The 21,447-nt window shown below is 39.3% G+C and overlaps 1 protein-coding gene across 5 annotated transcripts in view; it reads right to left on the reverse strand.

The window, feature by feature from the left end:
* LOC127572046 (testis-expressed protein 264 homolog) overlaps nt 1-21,447 on the reverse strand; it is a 352,734-nt gene that overhangs the window by 208,999 nt on the left and 122,288 nt on the right. For 3 of the 5 annotated variants that reach the window (XM_052018879.1, XM_052018881.1, XM_052018882.1), the window contains exon 2: nt 2,093-5,366. The exons of 1 other annotated variant lie outside the window; for it this stretch is intronic. In XM_052018879.1, coding sequence (XP_051874839.1) covers nt 3,252-5,219 — 1,968 coding nt within the window. In that variant the 5' untranslated portion in view covers nt 5,220-5,366 and the 3' untranslated portion in view covers nt 2,093-3,251. Of the gene's footprint in view, nt 1-2,092; nt 5,367-15,734; nt 15,796-21,447 lie in introns of those variants that run through there. One more of the 5 variants, XM_052018880.1, reaches the window with a different exon arrangement.

Raw genomic sequence — 21,447 nt, forward strand, 5'->3', positions numbered from 1 at the left:
AGCCAATAGAATTCACAGACAAAATCTACAAGATGGCCTATAATAAGATGACTGGCTTAATTAGTACATACACAAGATTGGATAAGTTCAGTTAATACATATTTGGCCTTGTACAAGTGTTTCAATTTCTGGATTTTATTTAGGTATCTCATGGAGAGCCAAGTGGTTTCCAGATAAGAAAAAGGGAGGCTGCGAATCAAACATATGCTTCCATTTTAAAAGAAAGTTCCTGGGGAAGTACATCAACTTCAATGAAATTAAATTTCAGATGCGGATTTCAACACTCATAGGCTACTATTTTCACACTTCATACAAGAGGATGCATTTTGTCTCTGCCTGCAAAAGTATGTGTTCAGTTTACCTTTTGAAAGTACAGAATCATAAGCAGCACTTGAAACATTTCAACTATTGTGTTTTGACTAAAAGCCCCTTTGATCTCTGAGTCTTACGATTGTTTGTCTAGATATATGGCAGAAAAAAATAGTATGGGATAAGTGTGCTTAAATTAGGGATGGAATCAAAAATGTAGAATTTTCAGAACTCAAGACACACCCTGACTTAGCTATTACCACTCTAGTTCTGAGTCAAAAGTGTTGGTCTAAAATTCCATTCTAGAAATAGGTGCATAATCAAGAGTGAAATTTACTGCAGAACTGAGAGATGTTTTGGATGAGATACTGGCAGCAGTCTACTGAAATTAAAAGATCCATTAGTATGACTCAAGTAATTGGAAGTAGTTCTCCCAGAGCCCCAGACAATGAAAGACAGATCAACTGGTAATTTGTCTCATCTTTATGTGAACCTGTTAGCCTAAAGCATATCAAAAGCAATTCACCAATTCTGAAGTCTTCAGGCTGTCCCAAGGGGCGACACAGTGGCGCAGCTAATAGAGCTACTGCTTCACAGCTCCAGAGACCCTGGCTCAATCTGACCTCTGACTGTATGTGTGGAGTTTGCATGTTCTCCCTGTGTCTGCATAGGTTTTCTTTGGATGGTCCAGTTTCCTCCCACATCGCAAAGATGTACAAATTGGTAAGCTAATTGACTAAATTGCCCCTAATGTGTAGTTGAGTGGTACAATCATGGAAAGTCAATGGAAAGGCGGGGAGAATAAAATGGGATTATTGTACAATTAATGTAAATGGGTACGTGATGGTCAACATGGACCTGATGGGCCAAAGGGCCTGCTTCTGTGGTCTTTGACTCTATTGGTCCTAGAGTCCTATTAAAATGTACATAATTACAAATACAATGTCACTGACTACATGTTTATTTTTGGATGTAGAAGGTTTTGGCCATTCAATGGAATTCAGACATAAAATTTGACAAGAAATAGGTCTACAAAATCTTGTCAGAATTTGAAATATTTTGAAAAAAACAAATTGTTATTCAACAGATAGATGAATGTATTACTGGCTTTCATAAATTGTACAAAAGGTTGGCTAAGTCATTCAAGAACAAAGAAACTGATAACATGAGCAAAAACAGAAGTCAAGCATACGTTACTTCACTTGGCTGGCTTAGCATTAAATGTTAAATGAATGCTGGGAAATTAAACACTGCCTGTGCTTGAATCGCAATATGTTTATTTGAACCAATTGTCACTATTTTGTGTAACATCATTGTCCAAACCCAGATTTTACATGTGCTTAGGTCTTAAAAGTTTCTTTTTAAATACAATAAAATACATAATAAACAGTTCAATGGATTAAGTGCAAAAAAATGTTATTTAACGCTGCTTTAAAGCCAGATGGGCAGGCACAGTAGTGTAGCGGTTAGTGTAACGCTTTACAGCGCAAGCAACCGGGGTTCAATTCCTGCCGCTGTCTGTAAGGAGTTTGTACATTTTCTCCGTGTCTGTGTGGGTTTCCTCCGGGTGCTATGGTTTCCTCCCACATTCCAAAGACGTATAGGTTAGGAAGTTGTGGGTATGTTATGTTGGCGCAGGAAGCGTGGCGACACTTGTGGGCTGCCCACCAGAACACGACGCAAAAAATGCATTTCACTGTGTCTTTCGATGTACATGTTACTAATAAAGATCTTATCTTATGAATTTTAGAAATTTCAGAAACATAAAAACGCAGCCAATTTTTGTTTTATTTAAATGATTTATCAACATATCATGATGCTGAAACTTTACACACTTTTTTCCATTATAAAGTACTTACATAAATTTTTACATAAAGAATTCCATTATAAATGTTAAATGTTGACATTAAAAAGTATTATAGGTAGTAATATTTGTGGCTAAAAATGTTATACACAAAACGTGTAGTAATATATAAATAGCCTGCATTAAAATATTGTGGACAGTCACACAAATTTAAATATTTCAGTAACCATCTTCCACTTAGAGCAGGAGCTTCTGTATTTAGATTCAGAGAGTCTCTCAAGGCATGAATACAATTTTAAACAGATGTTCCAAAACATTCAGAGGACTTGACCACTTGGATAGTCAGAATGCTGAATCAATAATTACTTCTCCCTTTACCTTATTTCCTATTCTTGATATGGCATTAGTACTATCAGTGTACATTCCCCCATTAGTTGACCAAAAAGAAGCACATCATTGATTCATTACCATAAATACACATGGAGCTTCCACGCAACCATGTATCAGGTATGCTAGCATGCAGGTCATTGACAGAAAGATACATAAAGCAGAATAAAAAGAATCCAACTTTTTGTTAAAATCACTTCCAAGAGAACGACGTATTAGTTGGTCAACTGAATAAAAATGCTGATGCTTTGGCTTGGAGGGATCCCAATGGCTTAAACAAGTCAGTATGTAACTCCAAACCAGCAATTTGTGAGTTTGCATAACAGAGGTGTTTTCTGCTGATAAATTGTTGCCTCAGCTGAGTGCATTTTGTCCAACCCTCACTACTGTTCTTGAAGAAGCATAATGTAGAAGGAGGGGACTTTATATCTGATTGCAGGGAGAAGTAGAAAGCCAAGAGGACAAACAACATCTGCAAGCTAAGCAACAAGAACATTGCAGTTACTTGGTTCAAGGAGAACATATACATTGGAAAACAACCCTCTGCAAATTAAAGGGAAAAAGTAGCTCATTCCTAACAACTAATAGCTAACCCCCATGTTCACCATCCAACAGAGTATAATCTTTAATTCATTCTGGCCCAGATACAATATTTCATTTTTCAATGATCTTTTTAACACTTGATTACCAAAATCAGTCAGCACAATCCTGCACTGAGTCTTTAAAAGGGATCTTTTCAAAGCCCTTAAGCTCATGGAAGGTTTTCAGCTAAGAACACCAGCTGGTCCATATGTTTCGGCTTCACGATGCTTCGATATTCAGCAAATGCAGATGAATTATTGTTGAATGCTCTTTCTGACGCCACATTTGTTGCAGAGATACAGAGATACTTCTTGGCTAGTTTTGCCAATAACGGCAGGCAATTCTGGGTTGCTTTCCACCACTGAAGAGGACAGCTTTCCAAGGAGAGTTTTGGTTCCTTGAAATAAAAATCCAGCTCTCGATCAAGCTGCTCCTGCAGTGAAACTGAAGTAGTTACCATTTTGTCTGTGTCTCCATCTCCACTCTGCTTTCCAAATACCTTTGCAAGTCCTCCTCCATATTTGGCTTTTTTTGGATGACTTGGTCCTGGGCTATCTCGATCATACCAGCTGCTTGATGGAGAAAGTGTTGAACCATCAAAGCCAATTTGAAATATTGACGGTTCTTTAGCCACTTTTCCAGCAAGTACCTCTCCCTTAATCTGCTGTAGGACATTTTCTAGATTGTCTACACAAGTGGGACCAAACCGGGGGTCAATGAATGTAACTTTTTCCAGAAAATGAACCAATTCTGGGTCTCCATATCGTATTTCAAGGTCTCGTTTGATTCTCATTCGCATTAGAAAGCCAAGTGTTAGCTCCTCTTGTTCCTCTCTTACAAGATCATTACATATGTGTTTTATTAGAGGATTTATTGCTGAAATGGCAATGAATTTCTCAGAAGATAGAGCTTCTGTCATTTCACGGAATGGGCGTAAAACACTTATAATGGACTCAAGAACATCAATGTCCTGCCACGTTGGAACAAGACGACATATCTTACGGTCATGGGCTAATACAGCTCTGACAGCATCCTGCTGCTCAAGAAATCTTTCAAGCATATCCAAAGTTGTTCCCCACTGGTTGTTAACATCTGCTTTTAGAGAATTTCTTGGAAGCCCCTTCTGACCCTGAGCTATAGAAAAATCTCGCTTCCTTTTCCAACTGCGTGAAAATTGAGAGAATATTTGACGAGATAGTTGAATAATTCGTTCAATGCGTGAATCCTCAAGACCCTTTTGGATAGAACTTTGCAAATTCTGGCTGAAGCAGCTAATTCTTTTCCAGCCTAACAACTCACAGGCATGTTTAACAGTGGGCCCATTGTCTGTAGTGACAGCGACAAGGTTGGTAGGGTCTAACCCCCATTCCTCCAGCACATCTTCAAGGGCGCACTTAAGACTCTGACCAGTATGTTCATCCGGTAAGTACTGGGTCTGCAGGCAGTGTGTTTTGAGGATCCAGTCACTATCCACATACTGAACGCCACACGTTAGGTACATTTCATTGCTTCTGCATGTCCATGTTTCAACAGTTGCAGCAAAATAATCCCCAGTCTTTAATTCTCTCTCCACAACTTTGCGAACATCCGCATAAAGTGATGGAATAGCTACTCTGGAGAAATAGTTCTTGCTTGGCAGCTCATATTTCGGGTTAAACTTACTCAAGAGGTGCTGAAAACCAGGCTTGGAAACAGTATTCAGAGGCATCCTATCCTTGGTGACAAAGTACGTCACAGCCTTAGTCAGCTCCCTGTGCTCTCGGGGTTTTGGATCAAATTTATCCTTTCGCTGAAAGATTTCCCGCATCATGGATGTCTGATCCTTGCTTGGTTCCCCAGATGAAGCTGTGGTAGTTGGTGCCTGGTTCGGTTTGCTTTTGACCTCTATGTAAATGTGAGGGTGCTGGGATTTCAAATGTGCATAAAGGTTGCTTGTGTTTGAGGCCTTTGCTGGAATGACACGGAAACAGATTTTGCAGACTGGAGTTTCAATGTTTTCTGGTCTACCGTCACTACCAGGTTGGAAACCAAAGTATCTCCACACTTCTGATGTGGTATTGCTCTTTTCCACAAGTTGAGGTCTTTCAATTTTTACAAATGCAGATCCGCAATGTACAAAGTCACCATCGCCTTCCATTGCTCTTAGCGTGATTCTAAACAGGACAACAAGAGTGGCAAAATAGTCTTCTTTCTAGGCTGCTTCTCGTAGAAAGAAGAAAGATCAGAAGGATGCCATCACAGATGGGGATTCTGGTTACGCATGCGAAAAGGCCAGGCCCAAAGCCTAGAAAGGAAATTTAAGTTGAAAAATTATCAATTAAAAAGGCTGTTGTATATTAGAGTGTTTCTCTGCATAACAATATATCTGAACAACAATGGTCCTACTTGAAAATCCTCCTTACTCAAAATGGTGCCACTTCTAGTTATAATTTACATTACTGCACAGGTAAACAACAAGAAATGTTTTCCAGTATCTGTCTGAAATGTAAAATATAAAGAATGCCTTCCACCTTTGCCCACAAAGATCATTTCTATTTGTTTCCATTGAGTAGAGAAGGTAGAAGACAAATAGAAGTAGGAAGAGGCCAGTGCTTCTTATCAGGAGAGGAAGCAAAGGAATCAACACAAAGAGGCAAATGGAAACAAATAAGGAACGTAGGAAGATGTGGAGAGGCAGATCATGGATCTACAACTGCAAGCAAGGAACAAAAACAATGAAAGCATCATCAAGGGAGCAAAGCTATTTACAAAATTGCCCACTTGCATTGTACACCACAGAGATGACAACATAGGACAAGCCAACAAAGCCACCCTTTCAAAAGAAAATTCAGCATCTGCCATAAAAGTACTGAAAATCTCTTCTGACTATGGTAAATTACTTTTTGGAACCAGGGTTAAAGTTTGTTCTAATGGAAATGACATACGTTACAAATCAAGTTGTAGATTAAGGAAATCCTCTGACTGACCATCCATTTTTAAACAACATTTTCATTTATGTGCAGCAAAAAAGAAACTCCTGGAGGAACTCAGTGGTCAAGAGCATCTGTGGAGGCAGAGGGATAGTTGATGCTTTGGGCTGAGACCCTCAATCAGGACTGAGTGTGGAGAGGGGAGGTGGCCAGTTCTATCTTCCTAGCTCTATAAATAGAAATACATTTCTACTTATCTTCCTTAGTAGCACAGCATTTCATTAAAATTAGGTTCAACTTTATATGGCTTTCTACCTATTGCAACAGATTTGAATAGACAGATTAAAGTAGTTACTTAAAGCAAGACCAATTTTGTGCAAGAAAGGCACATCTTTTTCTCATCTGCAATTTGATAAATTTGCTTATTTCAAAATTGCCTACTGGTAAGTCAAAGCAATGACTGCATTCAGAACCAAATGAACACACCAATGAAGATAAAGCCAATTTGCAATATTTCAAAACTTCTGCACTTTGACATCATTTTAAGCTAAATCTTTGCATGTTCAAATCAAACAGAATAACAAAAAGCCCGATCTTCAAAATCCAAATAGGGTCTGCATATTCCATGTATACATAAATGTCAAATTCTGAAGAATAAGTTATCTGAGTTAATACTGCCATTACATCAATACCTTAGTATTTTTGTATATGAGATGGTTCTTCCCTCCTGCAATCAACTGTTGGCAGCATGGAGTCATATTTTGGACAGTTTATACCAGCCTAAGTATATGAATGAATTATTTCCATTTTATTGAGTCATGCACTCACTTTAATTCATTCATATACTTAGGCTGGTGGCCCAATGCCCTGGTATAATCTTTATTCTATTCATGCAATTGTAGTGAAGTGCTGAGCTCCCTGTGAGATATTCCCTAAGACTGCAAGAACACTTTACAACAAAAATGTTGAAACAGGTCACTGTTGCATGTTGCTTGGTAGGTTTTATGGACTGTATTTTTATTTAAAATAGAACACAGGCCTTGATGGAAGCCATCAAAATAAAACTGAAGTATTTCTGTCTGTGCATGACTGATTCACCAGCAGCCAGCAACACACTTTAGTGGCCAATTGGGTCCATAAGGAGCTGAGGGATCACAACAAGGGAGAGAACCACAGTGACCCAGAGATGGAGAGGGGTCTGTGGTTTTACTCTTCACCCTCTCCAACAGCTTCATCCTCCTGTGGCTGCCAACTGTTGCAGAATTCATCTATTATCGGATGAAAGGATCTGGAGGAGATCAGATCACCTCAGCGCTTCAGATCATTAATAAAGCCGTGCCCTGAGCGTGACCAGAGGCAGCTGCAGGATCTCCTATTGGGGTTCCAGCTCCTGACATCCACCATCTTATATTTCAGGTGCCACTCCTGGGCGAATTATTCCATTGGGTTTCAAGCATATCACAGCAGATGCTCCCATCCCAAGCCATTCTGACCAATGTCAGAAGGATATGACACTCTGCCCAGCATGCCCGTGGACAATAACTTGCTCTCCTCTGAGACAAGGGCCAGGAACCCATGCAGTGTGAACTCCAAGTTACGAAATCCTATACCACAATCCCCGGAGATTGTGACCCCTCACCTATTTTGAACACATAATTTTCAACATTCGTTGATATTGAGATCCATGATATTCCATTCACATTAAACCAGGTTAGTGACCCTCTCCCCCACTACACACGAGTTCCAACCAGATGAGTTAAAAAATGAAAAGAATGGATGGCACTGTGGAAAAAAAAATGTTAAAAGAGAAACCTCAACCAAAATTAGGTTAATTTTGAAATACAGTGTTAGTGAGCTCCCTTCATCCTTTGTATACAAGTTTATCCCAGGGGCCTGATCACAAAGTTTCATATACAATAAAGAGTTAACACAAAATTAATATACATTCACCACCTGTAATACATGTATTTTTATACACATTAGAGTGATCAGATTTATGCAGGAGATCAAATATATCTATGCCCTATCACCTACTTTCTCTCACTGGCCAAGCTCATTGCCAATCTGATTAGATAAATTTCCGGGGATTTCATCAAATGACCATGACCCTAATTATCTCAATTCCACTCTTTGGCTACCACTTACCTGATATATTCGTCGTCACTGCATGCTCTCTTCCCAAGCATGTTCAAAAACAGACTCTCCAGTGCCCAATGATTTAACAAAGAAAGGAATAACAACATCCCTATGATTTTTCACTTGGGTTGTCCATGGCAGGTCTAGCAGATTTAAGCCTTAAAAACTGAATTACTATGTTGTAAAAATGATAAAGTAGTATTGTGGGTTATCCTTGTGCTCAAGAAATCATGTAGCACGCCTTACAAAATTGAAACTACGGAAAAAATTTTAGGTCTTAATCCGTATCAGAAGGGCTTGATAGCAATAATTTATGATTTAATTATGAAAATACGTCTAGAATCATTACACAAAATTAAGAATGAATGGGAAAGCAAACTCCAGACATCTATACCTACAGAGACTTGGAAGAAAATTCTTCATTTAGTTAATACATCTTCAATGCGTGCCAGACACTCAATTGATACAGTTTAAAGTAGTCCACAGGACCCATATGTCCACAGTTAAGTTAGCTCGTTTTTATAACCATATAAATCCTTTATGTGATAGACGTAAATCAAATGTGGCTTCTTTGACACGTATGTTTTGGTCCTGTCCTCTTTTGGAAAAATATTGGAAAGACATTTTTAACATTATTTCAAATGTATTGAAGATTGATTTACATCCTCACCCTATCACTGCAATTTTTGGATTACCAAGGATAGAGTCTGGCCATTTATCTGCTTCCGCTAACCGTATGATTGCTTTTGTTACATTAATGGCCAAACGATCCATTTTGCTTAAATGGAAGGATCCAATACCTCCGACTACTTTTCAATGGTTTTCTCAAACTATATCATGTGTAAACTTGGAAAAAATTAGCAGCGGTACTGTTGATCCTTCGCTTAAATTTGAAGATATTTGGAGTCCATTTATTCAATATTTTCACATGATGTAGATCCCCTTTCAATAACTTTCCAACTTGGAGGAACGGAGTTGACGACATAATATTGCTCTGTTTCTACTGAGAAATTTTAGCCCAGTTTTTTTTTTCTTTTTTTTGTTGTTTGCTTTTTTTTGAAATTTTTTTTTTGTTTAGTTTATATTGTTTACAATTTTTCTTATTGATTTGGGTTTTTTTAAATTTATATAATAAATCTTTTTCTTTCCTGTCTTTTATATTATATTCATTTACTAAGAGATCGTTGGAGCTACAGATTTTTTTCATATTTTATTGTTCTTTATGATTATCTATGCTATGATTGTTATCCTGATCTCTTTGTATTACATGTATAAATATTGATGCTATATATCAATCTGTATTAATTTGAAAACTAATAAAAAGATTGAAAAAGAAAGAAAGAAATCATGCAGCACGGAAGCAAGCCCTTTTGCCCACCGAGTTTGTGCACTCATTTACACTAATTTTATATTAATCCCATTTTATTCTCCCCACATTCCCATCAACTCCCCACAGATTCTATTACTCACCTACAGACTACAAGCATTTACAATAGCCAATTAAACTACCAACCCACACACCTTTGGGATGTGGAAAGGAATCCATGTTATTTGTGAAAGTCGCACAATCATCATAATCTTCAATTACAAGGTTCAGAAAACAACACTGGCAGGTTTCCCTGTGTGTTTGTTCCAGCAGCTATCAGCATTCAGGCTTGCGGATGTGATCACTAAGTCAGGTAATAAAGGGACATCCCACAATACACGTAACCCTCTTCCAGCAGCAAAGAGCGTTGTTATTGAATGAATGGATTCTTCATCAATGGAAGGTGGAAAGACAGTGCCCGGGGGGTCAGAGGAACCTGGATAGGTTAGTGAAGAACAGTGCCTACATGAGACATTTTTTTGTGCAAGAGGGCCCTGAAACCCTCCATAGATACAGCTCTTGGCAGGAGGTTGCCAAGTAGATCTTGGTAAGGAGGAATACTACATCTGGGAATACATGTTTGGAGATGGTTTAATTCTTGTGAACTGGTTTCAGAGGTTGACAGCAACCACCCATCCCTTTGCTGCTGACTAGAAAATATAAATTGGTTAGGACTGGAACAACAATGTCATTTCTCTATCAAGTCTACAGTAGATCACATTCGATATTTTAGTCCATTATAAGACTAATTCAGATAATCAAAGTTGTCATATACAAGACAATGAAAAGGAATGCCTTTCAGCCCATCACAATGCATCTATTCATAATAATCCTAACATCTACTAATCCACTGCAGATCCATTTGGCAGTTCAAAGGTTTTTACATTCTCAGTTGGTCCACAAATTTGATCACTTGCCTGAACAAGAATTTCCTGACATCAATCGTAAATTTACCTGGCTTTCCATCCCAGTTTAATTTGAAATAAGAGACCATGCGGGAAATCTAATGGTACCTGGAGTTAGCTGGACTTCTCCCTGCCCACTTATGTGTTATATAGTTTGTGTGCTGTTGCTGAAAGCACAAGCTGATACTGGTCTGCAGAGGAACACAGCATCTTGGCATGAATGAACTGGGAAACCAATCCTGTTCTCCTCAGCCAATCAGACTAAAGGTTAGTTATATTAATGCAGGAACTGAATAAATTAGAGTGGGAGAAAACATTCTAAGAGAAATAACACAAAGACAGCTTCTACCCCACTGTGATAAGACTATTGAACGGTTCCCTTACACAATGAGATGGACTATGACCTCACGATTTACCTTGTTGTGACCTTGCACCTTATTGCACTGCACTTTCTCTGTAGCTATGACACTTTGTTTTTAGCTGTACTACATCAATGCACTCTGTACCAACACAATGTAACTGCACTGTGTAATGAATTGACCTGTATGATCGGTATGCAAGACAAGTTTTTCACTGTACCTCGGTACAAGTGACAATAATAAACCAATACCAATAAAAGGGTAAACAAGATTCAGGAAGATTAAACTTTAATATTCTTGAAGTCTCCAATAATACTTAATTCCTGAAGGAATTGGACTCCTTGAAGATGATTCTCATCACTGGAGAGGTTGATTGTCAGTGGGTAACATCATGGTTAAATGAACTTACAGAGTGAAATGGATAAGCTGCAACTCTCTGATGTAAATTTAGAATTCAGCAATTTCACACCATTTCATGCATTTGAGTAGTGAGTCAGAGTGCAAGGTAACATTTTTGCAAAGCTAACTACAGAGTGGTGCATCATTCCGGATTTCTACATTTAAACATGTCCCTGACCTGAAACTGTTGATCTATGACAGCAGACCTTAAATATCTTCTTTCCATATTAATGCATAGAAACTAGATTGTGTAGCACCATTCACAATTCAATTTCTATGAAAAACAAAATATGACAGAAAATTAGGACTTACCATATGCTTTAAGTTCCCAGTTTTCATTCCAGATCCTCCACATACCTGAAACACTAATGCACGGAGAACCTGGAAAAGTTCACTCTTGCAGATCCGGACAATGCTTCCAAATTTCCATGTGTTCAGAAGCTGGCCTTCACAACATCCATGAGGTCTGCGTCCTCATTATTTATAGGGGAACAGACTGAGTAGATCCCAGTCCAATGCTCCAATGCTAGGAAATCAGAGAAGTCTATTTTGTACTTTACTAGCCAAATACTCCCTTGTTCTGGGCCTGGGTATTCAGCTGGGTCAGGATTTTGAGTCTGGCTGGGAGTGCGACGGAGACCCAAATGTACCCAGGATTAGAATACCCAGTGATCACAGATTCAGGGATCATATTGGGACTGCTCAGATTTTCTGGGCATGAGTCCAGATCTAGATAATATTATACCTGATCTGCTAAGTATTTCCAGCATTTTGTGTCTCGAATCCAGATACATATCCAGCTGTAGAAATAGGTGTACTCTAATGATGATCATGCACTTGTCACTATAACAGTGCACAATTTATCACACTCTAATATTACTGTAATAGAATACTGGTGTATAGAGGGTCTGTCACCATGTAGCACAAGGGTACAGGTCTCTTGCTGCCTTTGTGTTAAATTTCAATGAGCTCTTTTAAAGTGTTGGTATAAGCAGGATGGACTGTAAGATTCCTTGAATTACTATTCCTGTCCCAGCCACCCTCCCAGACTTTAACCTTGTTAAATGTAGGCATATCTACGTGAATCAGGGATTCCAGATAAAGCCGTGACAATGAAGTACAATTTTGTGGGTAGGCAGGAATGAAATGACTTAAGTAACAGCTTTTTAATAAAATCATTTGCTGTAATCTATTTATTTCTTAAAGGCTTGCACTGCTGTCTTTAGAATTTACCTTTGTCCAGAGAGTTTACCTCTGCTTCAGTGTCCAACAGATGGTCTACTAATGGCTGAGGTTTAATTTGGCAATCCTAGGAAAGAAGCTTTCTAATTGCCAATCAGAGGGAGGTTCACATACTTTTAAAAAGCATGGGGGTTGTTGAAAAGTAAAATATTGCAGTTGATGGATATTTGAAATAAAACAGAATAGTCTGGATATACTCAGCAAGTCAGGCAGCATCTGTATAGAGAGAAACATAGGAATGTTTCTAATCAATGACCTTTGAATCAGTTCTGATACAAGGTCATCACCCTGCACCATTAATTCTGAAACTTTGTTCTCTTTGTCCTCTGCACACCTTTCCCTTATTTGCAACTTCAAACTCATTTGTTTTCTAACTCTTCCATTTCTGATGCAAGCCTGAAACATCAACTCTGTGTGTGTCTCTCTCTCCAGATGCCACCTGACCTGCTAAGGATCTTCAGCATTTTCTGGTTTGATTTTAGAATTCCAACATCTAGAGTTGTTTGCTTTTAGAACTCTGAAGGTTCACTGGGATGATTATTGAGATGAGGGGCTTGTCCGGCGAGGAAAGACTGAGCAGAATTGGATTATACTCTCAGGAGTTAAAAAGATTGAGATGTGATCTCATTGGATCATAGAAGATTCTAAAGGGTGTTTCCAGGGTAGACATTGAGAGGGTATTTCTCCTTGTGGAGGAAGGGTCAGTCAGTAGTGTAAAATTAAATGCCAATTCAAACTTGAACCAGCCATGGCCCAAATCAAACTCAAAGGCTTCCAGTTTTTTTTTGATACCCGACTCAAACTCAACATACATGGCTAGGTCCCACTGCTCCAGTTGGATTGCCAGGCTCTACACCAGGAACCCATTCTGAAATGGAATACGGCAGCCTCTGTCAGTTTACATGCCATCCCAGTCTAAATCAGACCACACACTGAATAGTAATTGAAAATCAAAAAAAATACACATGCTGAAAATCTGAACTCTGTTTCTCTTTCCACAGGTTCTGCCTGAACTGCTGAGTATTTCCAGCACCCATGCAGAATAGTTAAATTCTTGAAGGAAATACTAGCTCTGTCATTCTCCATTGTTGACACTTTACTGGTGTATAGAGCTGAAACGTCATTCCCAAAATCTTTCATGAAATTACCCTTATCATTTTATCAAACTACACATTAATTTAGAATATTACACCTTTCAGAAACATTGATGAAAATTCATTATTAAAAATTCCTTTTAAAAAGCTAGCCAATTATACCTGTTCACATCATGTACTGTCTATTTTTACTTCATAATTCAATATCTCACTCACTGCCTGCAGTTTCCATACTACTCAGACCAGTTAACTCAGGACCATTGAGTTCAGACATGTTTAACAAACCATTCACCAACTCCCCATTAGTCAGTTTCTGTCCTCTTGGTCTCTGCAGGGTAATACAGGTTCCTTTGAACAAAATAAAAATTGAATGAGTGAGCTGTGACGGGCTGATACCCAAATTTTCATTAACTTGCACATGTTGTCCAGTGAAGCCAGACACTGACACTACTTCCAGTACTGCCACTCTCCCAGCTACCTGTAGGCAGGTAACCCGGTCATGAATCCTAGAGCATTTTCTTATAAAGAGCATGAAGACACAATTTTTTTGCCACCCTACTTTACACAAACCCAACACTTACAGCCAGGACCCCATTGAACACAAGTCAGGTAGGCAGGCTTTAGTCTAAAACCAATGGATATGGTCTCAGGATAAGATTAGACTAAGATGTGGAAGGCGGTGAATCTTTGGAATTCTCTGTTTCAGCCATGAAAACTGAGGCATTAAGATATTAAGGCTGAGATGGATTTTTTTTGACTACAGAGGAATCAAGAATTGCTTGTGTTGGGCAGCAAAGTGGAGAACATCAGATCAGCCTCTATCTCACTGATCAGCAGAGCAGACACCAAGGCCTAAATGACTTTCTCCATTCAGCTCATTTTACAACTTTCTCCATTCAGCTCATTTTACATACTCAGAAGCACACCAACCAGCAAACTGCCCCAATTTGCTAATCCCTCCCGACACAGCTGATTTCTCCCCTCCCACCTGATCTCCCCTGACCCCCATATCTACCAACCCCTCTGTCACTGATCCTTGGCAACCAATCCTACCCCCACCAGCCATCACCCTTACTTACTGATCAGCCTCAACCTCAATCCCTCCAATGCCTGACCTCCTCTCTCCTTTGAGTATAGTCCACCCCTACCAGACCCAGAATTACCCAATTTCCTTTGTTTTCTCTGAAATGATTGAGCAGCAAAGGCCTTGTGAAATGGTTGAGCAGACTCAGTGGCTTGCCATACCCAGGGCTTTGTGTGCCACTGGAACAAAATGTTTCACTAAACAAAATGTTTATTGGCCTGCCATCAACTGTGGGCTGGCCAGTTTCAGGGCATGCATCCCCAGTTTTTCTTATAATTCACACTGCACCTTCTGGGGAATCGCACTTGTGGTACTTCTACATTGTGTCTAATTTCTTTGTAACAGGATTCCAGATTAATTATAACCTCCTCTGATAGTCTTCGTTTTAACTTTGCAGTTTGATATCCTGAACTACATTGGCCCCATGACTGCTGATGTGTATTCATTAAGTACGTTTAATATTGCCAGCTAAAATTTCTGGTCTCCTTCAGTAACATTGATAGAATACAGAGCAAGACAAAAGAAATTTATGTCAGGAAGTCAATCTATGTATAATTGCTAGTTATGTCTTAATTTCCCTCCCGTCACGTGTATCGGGTTGTCAATTAAATACGGGATAGATCATCTGTAGAGAAAATTTCAAATAATTTTACATTATCACTTCTCTAGAAGAAGCCTTCCTGAGTAGGCCTCAGACTGCAAAGAAGAATGCACAGTTAGTGTCTTCTAGTTATCACCAATTTTCTTGCTATGTAAGGTAGTAGGTAAACATATCGTAATAATTAACCACATATTAGGCGTATCATTTCAACTTCAGACAACAGTGGCCTGTACTGAAGGAGCTGCACAAAGAAGTCTGTGGAGAGAACAGTCTGCTCCACAGGATGCAATCAGTCCAACTGCACACTCACTCAATTCCAGACTGCAGAATCTATAAAAATATTATATGATGTCACTGTACAAAACAATTTAAGTGACAGTTCCCTTTCTTCATACAGACAGTCCATGTCACCAGCCTATACGCATTCCTTTAAATTACAACACAAACCTCAATTACTTGTTGCATTACCGCAGCTAAATGGCAAATATAAATGCTAATGTGCATACTTTAAAAAAAACATTCGGTGTCAAAGCCTGTGCATGGATCTGGCCCCTTACCTCCCTCCCAGGCTGCAGAAATCTGAAAAGAGACAGAGGCTGTGTCAGACATCACATATTTTCAGCCTTAACACTACCAGCCTACAGCATGATGTCACCAGGGTAGCAACTCTGTTGCTATGGACTGCCTGGAAAGACCCTAGCAACCAGTTAGCAAGCACTGGCATATCATTTTGCAATCTCTACTTGTTCAAATGGCAAGAGATTTATTAACTTATTAACAGCTACTAACAAATCATTTCAAAAGCAGCCCGCTGTACACTTGTGCAATGATTTCCAACCCTTGCTACTAGTACTGATTATCTTGACTGATTTGGCTTGCTTCAAACTAAAAGTATCATTTTGAGCACATAGGTTTGTACCACATTTGATACCTATTAACTACGGTGGAGATTCATGAATATATATTTTAATTATATATATATATATATATATATATATATATATGTATATATTTTGAGATCACAGAACTCCTGTAGCACTACATTAACTGGCTCAAAGTAAATAAACAATAAATAAGAACTTTAGAGTAGAAATTTTTTAAAAAAGAGGCTAGAAAGCAGTCCCTTATAAATTTTAGAAGACAACTATTCCTAAACAAAAAGACAATCTAGGTAGCCATAAAAGAAGGTTCTCAGATCAAATTACATCAATTACATATTTTCCCCCAACAGTAAACAAACTTTCTCATGTTTAAAATAACAATTTGCATTTATAAGCACCATTATTATATCTAAGAGTACCAGCAAACTTTTTACAAAGACGTATGTTTAATGAGTGAGTCTTGAAAGAAGAGAGAGGGAAATAATTCCAAAATGTCAGGCTTTGGCAGCTGAAGATTGGGGTGCCAGTGGTATAGCAATTAAAATTGGGAATACACTAAAAATATGCATAATTATCACTGAGGGTTGTAGAGCTGAAGGTGGTTCTGGAAAAAGCGAATACAGGGCCTCAGAAACCTTTGAAAATAAGGAGGAAATTTTTAAATGGAGACATTGCTCAATCAAGAGCCAATCTAGGCCTGCAATCACAGGGGTAATGGTGGCAAAAAATCTTGATGCCGATTTGTAGAAGGGCAGCGGAATTTTAGATTTAGGGTGGATTTAAGCTAGATTGGCAGGGGGGTGGGATTCCAAGAATCAGGGAGGCAAATAAGAGGCTAGAAAGTGATGCAAAAGTCAGTGACAGCATGTTGAATAGGCATGACAGGCAGGAGAATGGCAGAGAGCGAGGAAAACCTGTTGGATTAAAATGCATTTATTTCAATGCAAGAGGTCTGACAGGTATGGCTTGGATAGCTACGTGGGACTGGGACATTATCGCCATTACGGAAATGTGGTACTTTAGGCGGGATAGAGACGGAGGAAAGAGAGGAGGGGGAGTTGCATTTTGATTAAGGACAATGTCACAGCAGTAGTCAGATATGAAATTACTGAAGGATGATCCAATGAGGCTTTATGGGTGGAGCTGAGAAATAAGAAGGGAATAATCACATTGTTGGGATTATATTACAGGCCCACAAATAGTCAACAGGAATTAGAAGAACAAATATGCAGAGAGATTGTGCAGAGTTGCAAGAATAATAGGGTTGTCATAGTAGGGTATTTTAACTTTCCTAACATAGACTGGGACTGCCATACTATGGGGTGGAATTTGTTAACTGCCTTCAGGAAACTTTCCTTGGGCAATATATAGAGGACCCTATCAGAGAGAGGGCAAAGCTTGAGGCAAGTGACTGAGGTGACAGTGGGGGAGCACTTTGAGACCAGTGACCATAGTTCTATTAGTTTTAAATAGTTATAGAAAGGGATAGAACTAGTCCACAGGTTCAAGTTCTAAATTGGGGTAAGGTAAGTTTTGACGGTATGAGACAGGAGCTTGCAAAGGTTGATTGGAGTAGGTTGTTTGCAGGCAAAGGGACCACAGGCAAGTGGGAGGCTTTTAAAGGTGAGATAGTGAAAGCTGCATGTTCCTGTTAAAGTAAAGGGCAAGGCCGGTGGGAGTTGTGAACCCTGGATGATGAGGGATATTGAGGCCCTGGCCAGGAAAAAAAACAGGCATGGGTCAGGTACAGGCAGCTGAGATCAAGCGAATCTCCGGAGAAGTATAAGGGATGCAGGAGTGCACTCAAGAAGGAAATCAGGAGGGCAAAAAGGAGGCATGAGATAGCTTTGGCAGAGAAGATTAAGGAAAATCCAAAGAGATTCTAAAAGGAAAAAAGAGTAACTAGAGAGAGAATAGGGCCCCTCAAAGACCAAAGTGGACACCTCTGTATGGAACCGGGCAAGGTCCTTAATGAAGATTTCTCCTCTATTTTTAACCGTGGAGAAAGATAAGAAGACTTCAGAACTAGGAAAAGTGAATGGGGAGGTCTTGGGGATAGTCCGCATTGCAGTAGAGGAGATGCTGGATGTCTTAAAAGGTATGAAGGTGAACAAATCCCCAGGGCCTGACCAGGTATATCTAAGAACACTGTAGGAGGCTAGAGAAGAAATTGCAGGAGCCCTGGATGAGATATTTGCTTCATCGTTAGCCATGGGCAAGGTGCCAGTAGACCAGAGATAGCGAATGTTGTGCCTTATTTAAAAAGGGCGGCAAAGAAAAACCTGGGAACTATAGGCCAGAAAGTCTAACATCTGTGGTAGGTAAGTTTCTGGAGAGGACTTTGAGGGATAAGATACATGTACATCTGGAAAGACAGGGGTTGATTAGGGGTAGTCAGCATGGCTTTATCCATGGGACATCATGTCTTACGAAGTTGATTGAGTTTTTTGATGAGGTGACCAAGGAAGTTGATGAAGGCAGGGTGGTAGACATGGTTTACATGGACTTCAGTAAGGCCTTTGATAAGTTTCCACATGTTAGGCTGCTCTGAAAGGTTAGATCACATGCAATCCAGGGAGAGCTGGCTAATTGGATACATAACTGGCTTGATGGAAGAAGGGTGATGGTGGAAGGTTGTTTCTCGGACTGGAGGCCCGTGATCAGTGGTGTGCATCAGAGGTCGGTGCTGGGCCCATTGTTGTTTGTCATCTATATCAATGATTTGGATAAGAATGTACAAGGTATGGTTAGTAAGTTTTGAGATGACACTAAAATAGGTGGTATAGTGGACAATGAAGAAGCTTATCAAAAATTACAGGGGCATCTTGATCAGCTGAGTAAGTGAGCCGAGGAATGGCAGATGGACTTTAATTCGGGTTAGTGTGAGATGTTGCATTTTGGAAAGTCAAATCCAAGTAGGATAGTGAAAGGTAGGGCCCCGGGGAGTGATGTAGAACAGAGGGACCTTGGAGTACAAGTATATGGTTCACTGAAAGTGGAGTCACAGGTAGACAGGGTGGTGAAGAAGGCTTTTGGCATGCTGGCCTTCATAAGTCAGGGCATTGAGGATAAAAGTTGGGAGGTCATGGTGCGGTTGTATAAGACACTGGTGAGGCCACACTCGGAGTATTGTGTTCAGTTTTGGGCGCCCTGCTATAGGAAAGATGTTATTAAACTGGAAAGAGTACAGGAAAGATTTATAAGGATGTTGCCAGGACTTGAGGGACTAAATTATAGGGAGAGGTTGGACAGGCTAGGACTTTATTCCTTAGAGCATGGGAGACTGAGAGGTGATCTTATAGAGGTGTATAATGTCATGCGGGGCATAGATAGGGTGAATGCACTCAGCCTTTTTCCCAGAATTGGGGAATCAAGAACTAGAGGGCATAGGTTTAAGGTGAGAAGGGAAAGATATAAGAGGAACTTGACAGGCAACTTTTTTTTGCACATAAAGTAGCATCTATGTGGAATCAACTGTCAGAACTGGTGGCTGAGGCAGGTACAATAACAACTTTTAAAAGACAGTTGGACAGATACATGGATTGGAAAGGTTTAGAAGATTATGGGCCAAACGCTGGCATATGGGACTAGCTTGGAAGGGGCATCTTGGTCATAATGGACCAGTTGGGCTGAAGGGCCTGCTTCCCTGCTGTATAGTTCTAAGATTCTATGAGTGCCAGTTTACAGAGGATAGAAGATGGGAGGCAGGCCAGGAATGCATTAGAATATTTAAGCAGTAGATGCACTGAGACAAGGCCAGGGGAAAATAGGTAATCATAATAAGTAGTACAAACATGTGATTGGAAGCTCAACTCAGGATCAAATATTACACAAAAGGTGCAAATACCATTCTGAAAAAGGCTCCCTGACATGAAACATTAACTCTATTTCTCTTTCCACAGATGCTGACAGACCTGCTGAATGTTTCCAGGATAGTTTTATTGCAAATACTATAGTTCTGGCTCAGATAGTTTCCAGAACAAGAGAGAGAGAGAGAGAGAGTGCCTGGTGAAAGAGTCTGTGGCAAGGAGTAAACAATGGCACCAATTTTTAAGTATTTTTTCAAGAAGTTTTTGACCATTCAAGATTGCATGTTGGACAAGGAGTCTTGAAAATCATAGACAGTAAAAGGGTCAAGAGACACAGTGGTTAGGTAGAGCTGATGTTACTAGCACTATGTGGAATTTGACGTGTCTTTGGATCTGTTGCCAAGGAGACATCAGGTAGGAATGGATTTTGGAGAGATATTCCAAGGTCAGGGTAGAAAAGGGAGGAAAAAGACAGTTCATGAACATGGTTTGCAGTAGAGTACAGAAATCAGAAGTGTCCTTGTATTCCAGCATTATCTTGGAGTAACAAGCAGTTTTGCCACAGGACGCCAGGACCCAGTAGTCCTATATGTGGTCTACACAGATCAAACATGGTTAAATCAGTTGTCTGGCATAAACATTCATATCGGCTTTCCCTGGACTTAAGACAGCAGACATGAGGACCACATGGGACAGCAACCAGTGTGAGAGACCATAAGGTGATGGTGAGGATGTGTTCAAATGGATTGGTGACTGCTGAAAGGTCATTGTAATTAGAGCACCAAACATTTGAGAGTTGTGATTTTGAAAACAAAGAAATAAGTGAAGTGGAAGTGAGGTTTTTGCTGAGGCAGACAAAGAAGAAAGCGAAGTTGGATGGAAATGGGTAAAAAGTTAACTTTAAATAAGTCCTTGTGTTTCTCAGTAATTTTAACACCCAGGTACATAAAGTAATCAGTCACTAATCTAAATTATTTACTAAATGGTCCCCATTCTCTCTATCATTGATTGGCCGAATTAATGCAGTTAAGATGAATATTTTACCAAAATTTTTGTATCTATTTCAGGCGATTCCAACTTTTATTTTGAAATCCTTTTTCAACACTATTGATTCCAAAATTCTTTCATATATATGACAGAATAAAAACCCAAGATTAAGTCAGAAATATCTACAAAAATTAAAAAAGGATGGTGGTATGGCTTTGCCTAATTTTAGACTTTACTATTGGGCAATTAATATTAGATACTTAATTTTCTGGGCACAAGATTTAGATGCAATTCATTGTCCCTGTTGGGTACACCTTGAGTGTGAATCAGTGCAAGGATTTTCATTAGCTTCTATTTTAGGAGCTTCATTCCCTTTTGCACTTACTAAATTGAGTAAACAAGTGACTAATCCAATAGTTAAACATGCAATACGGATATGGTTTCAATTTCGTAAATTTTTTGGATTGAATAAATTTAATTTATCAATCCTATTCAATCTAATTTTTACTTTCAACCATCTAGAATTGACTCAGTTTTTCCTTATGGAGAATGAAAGGAATAACAACGTTTTTTGTGATTTATTAATTGATAAC

The sequence above is a fragment of the Pristis pectinata genome, chromosome 6 (genome assembly GCF_009764475.1).
Source record: "Pristis pectinata isolate sPriPec2 chromosome 6, sPriPec2.1.pri, whole genome shotgun sequence".
Classification (NCBI taxonomy): domain Eukaryota; kingdom Metazoa; phylum Chordata; class Chondrichthyes; order Rhinopristiformes; family Pristidae; genus Pristis; species Pristis pectinata.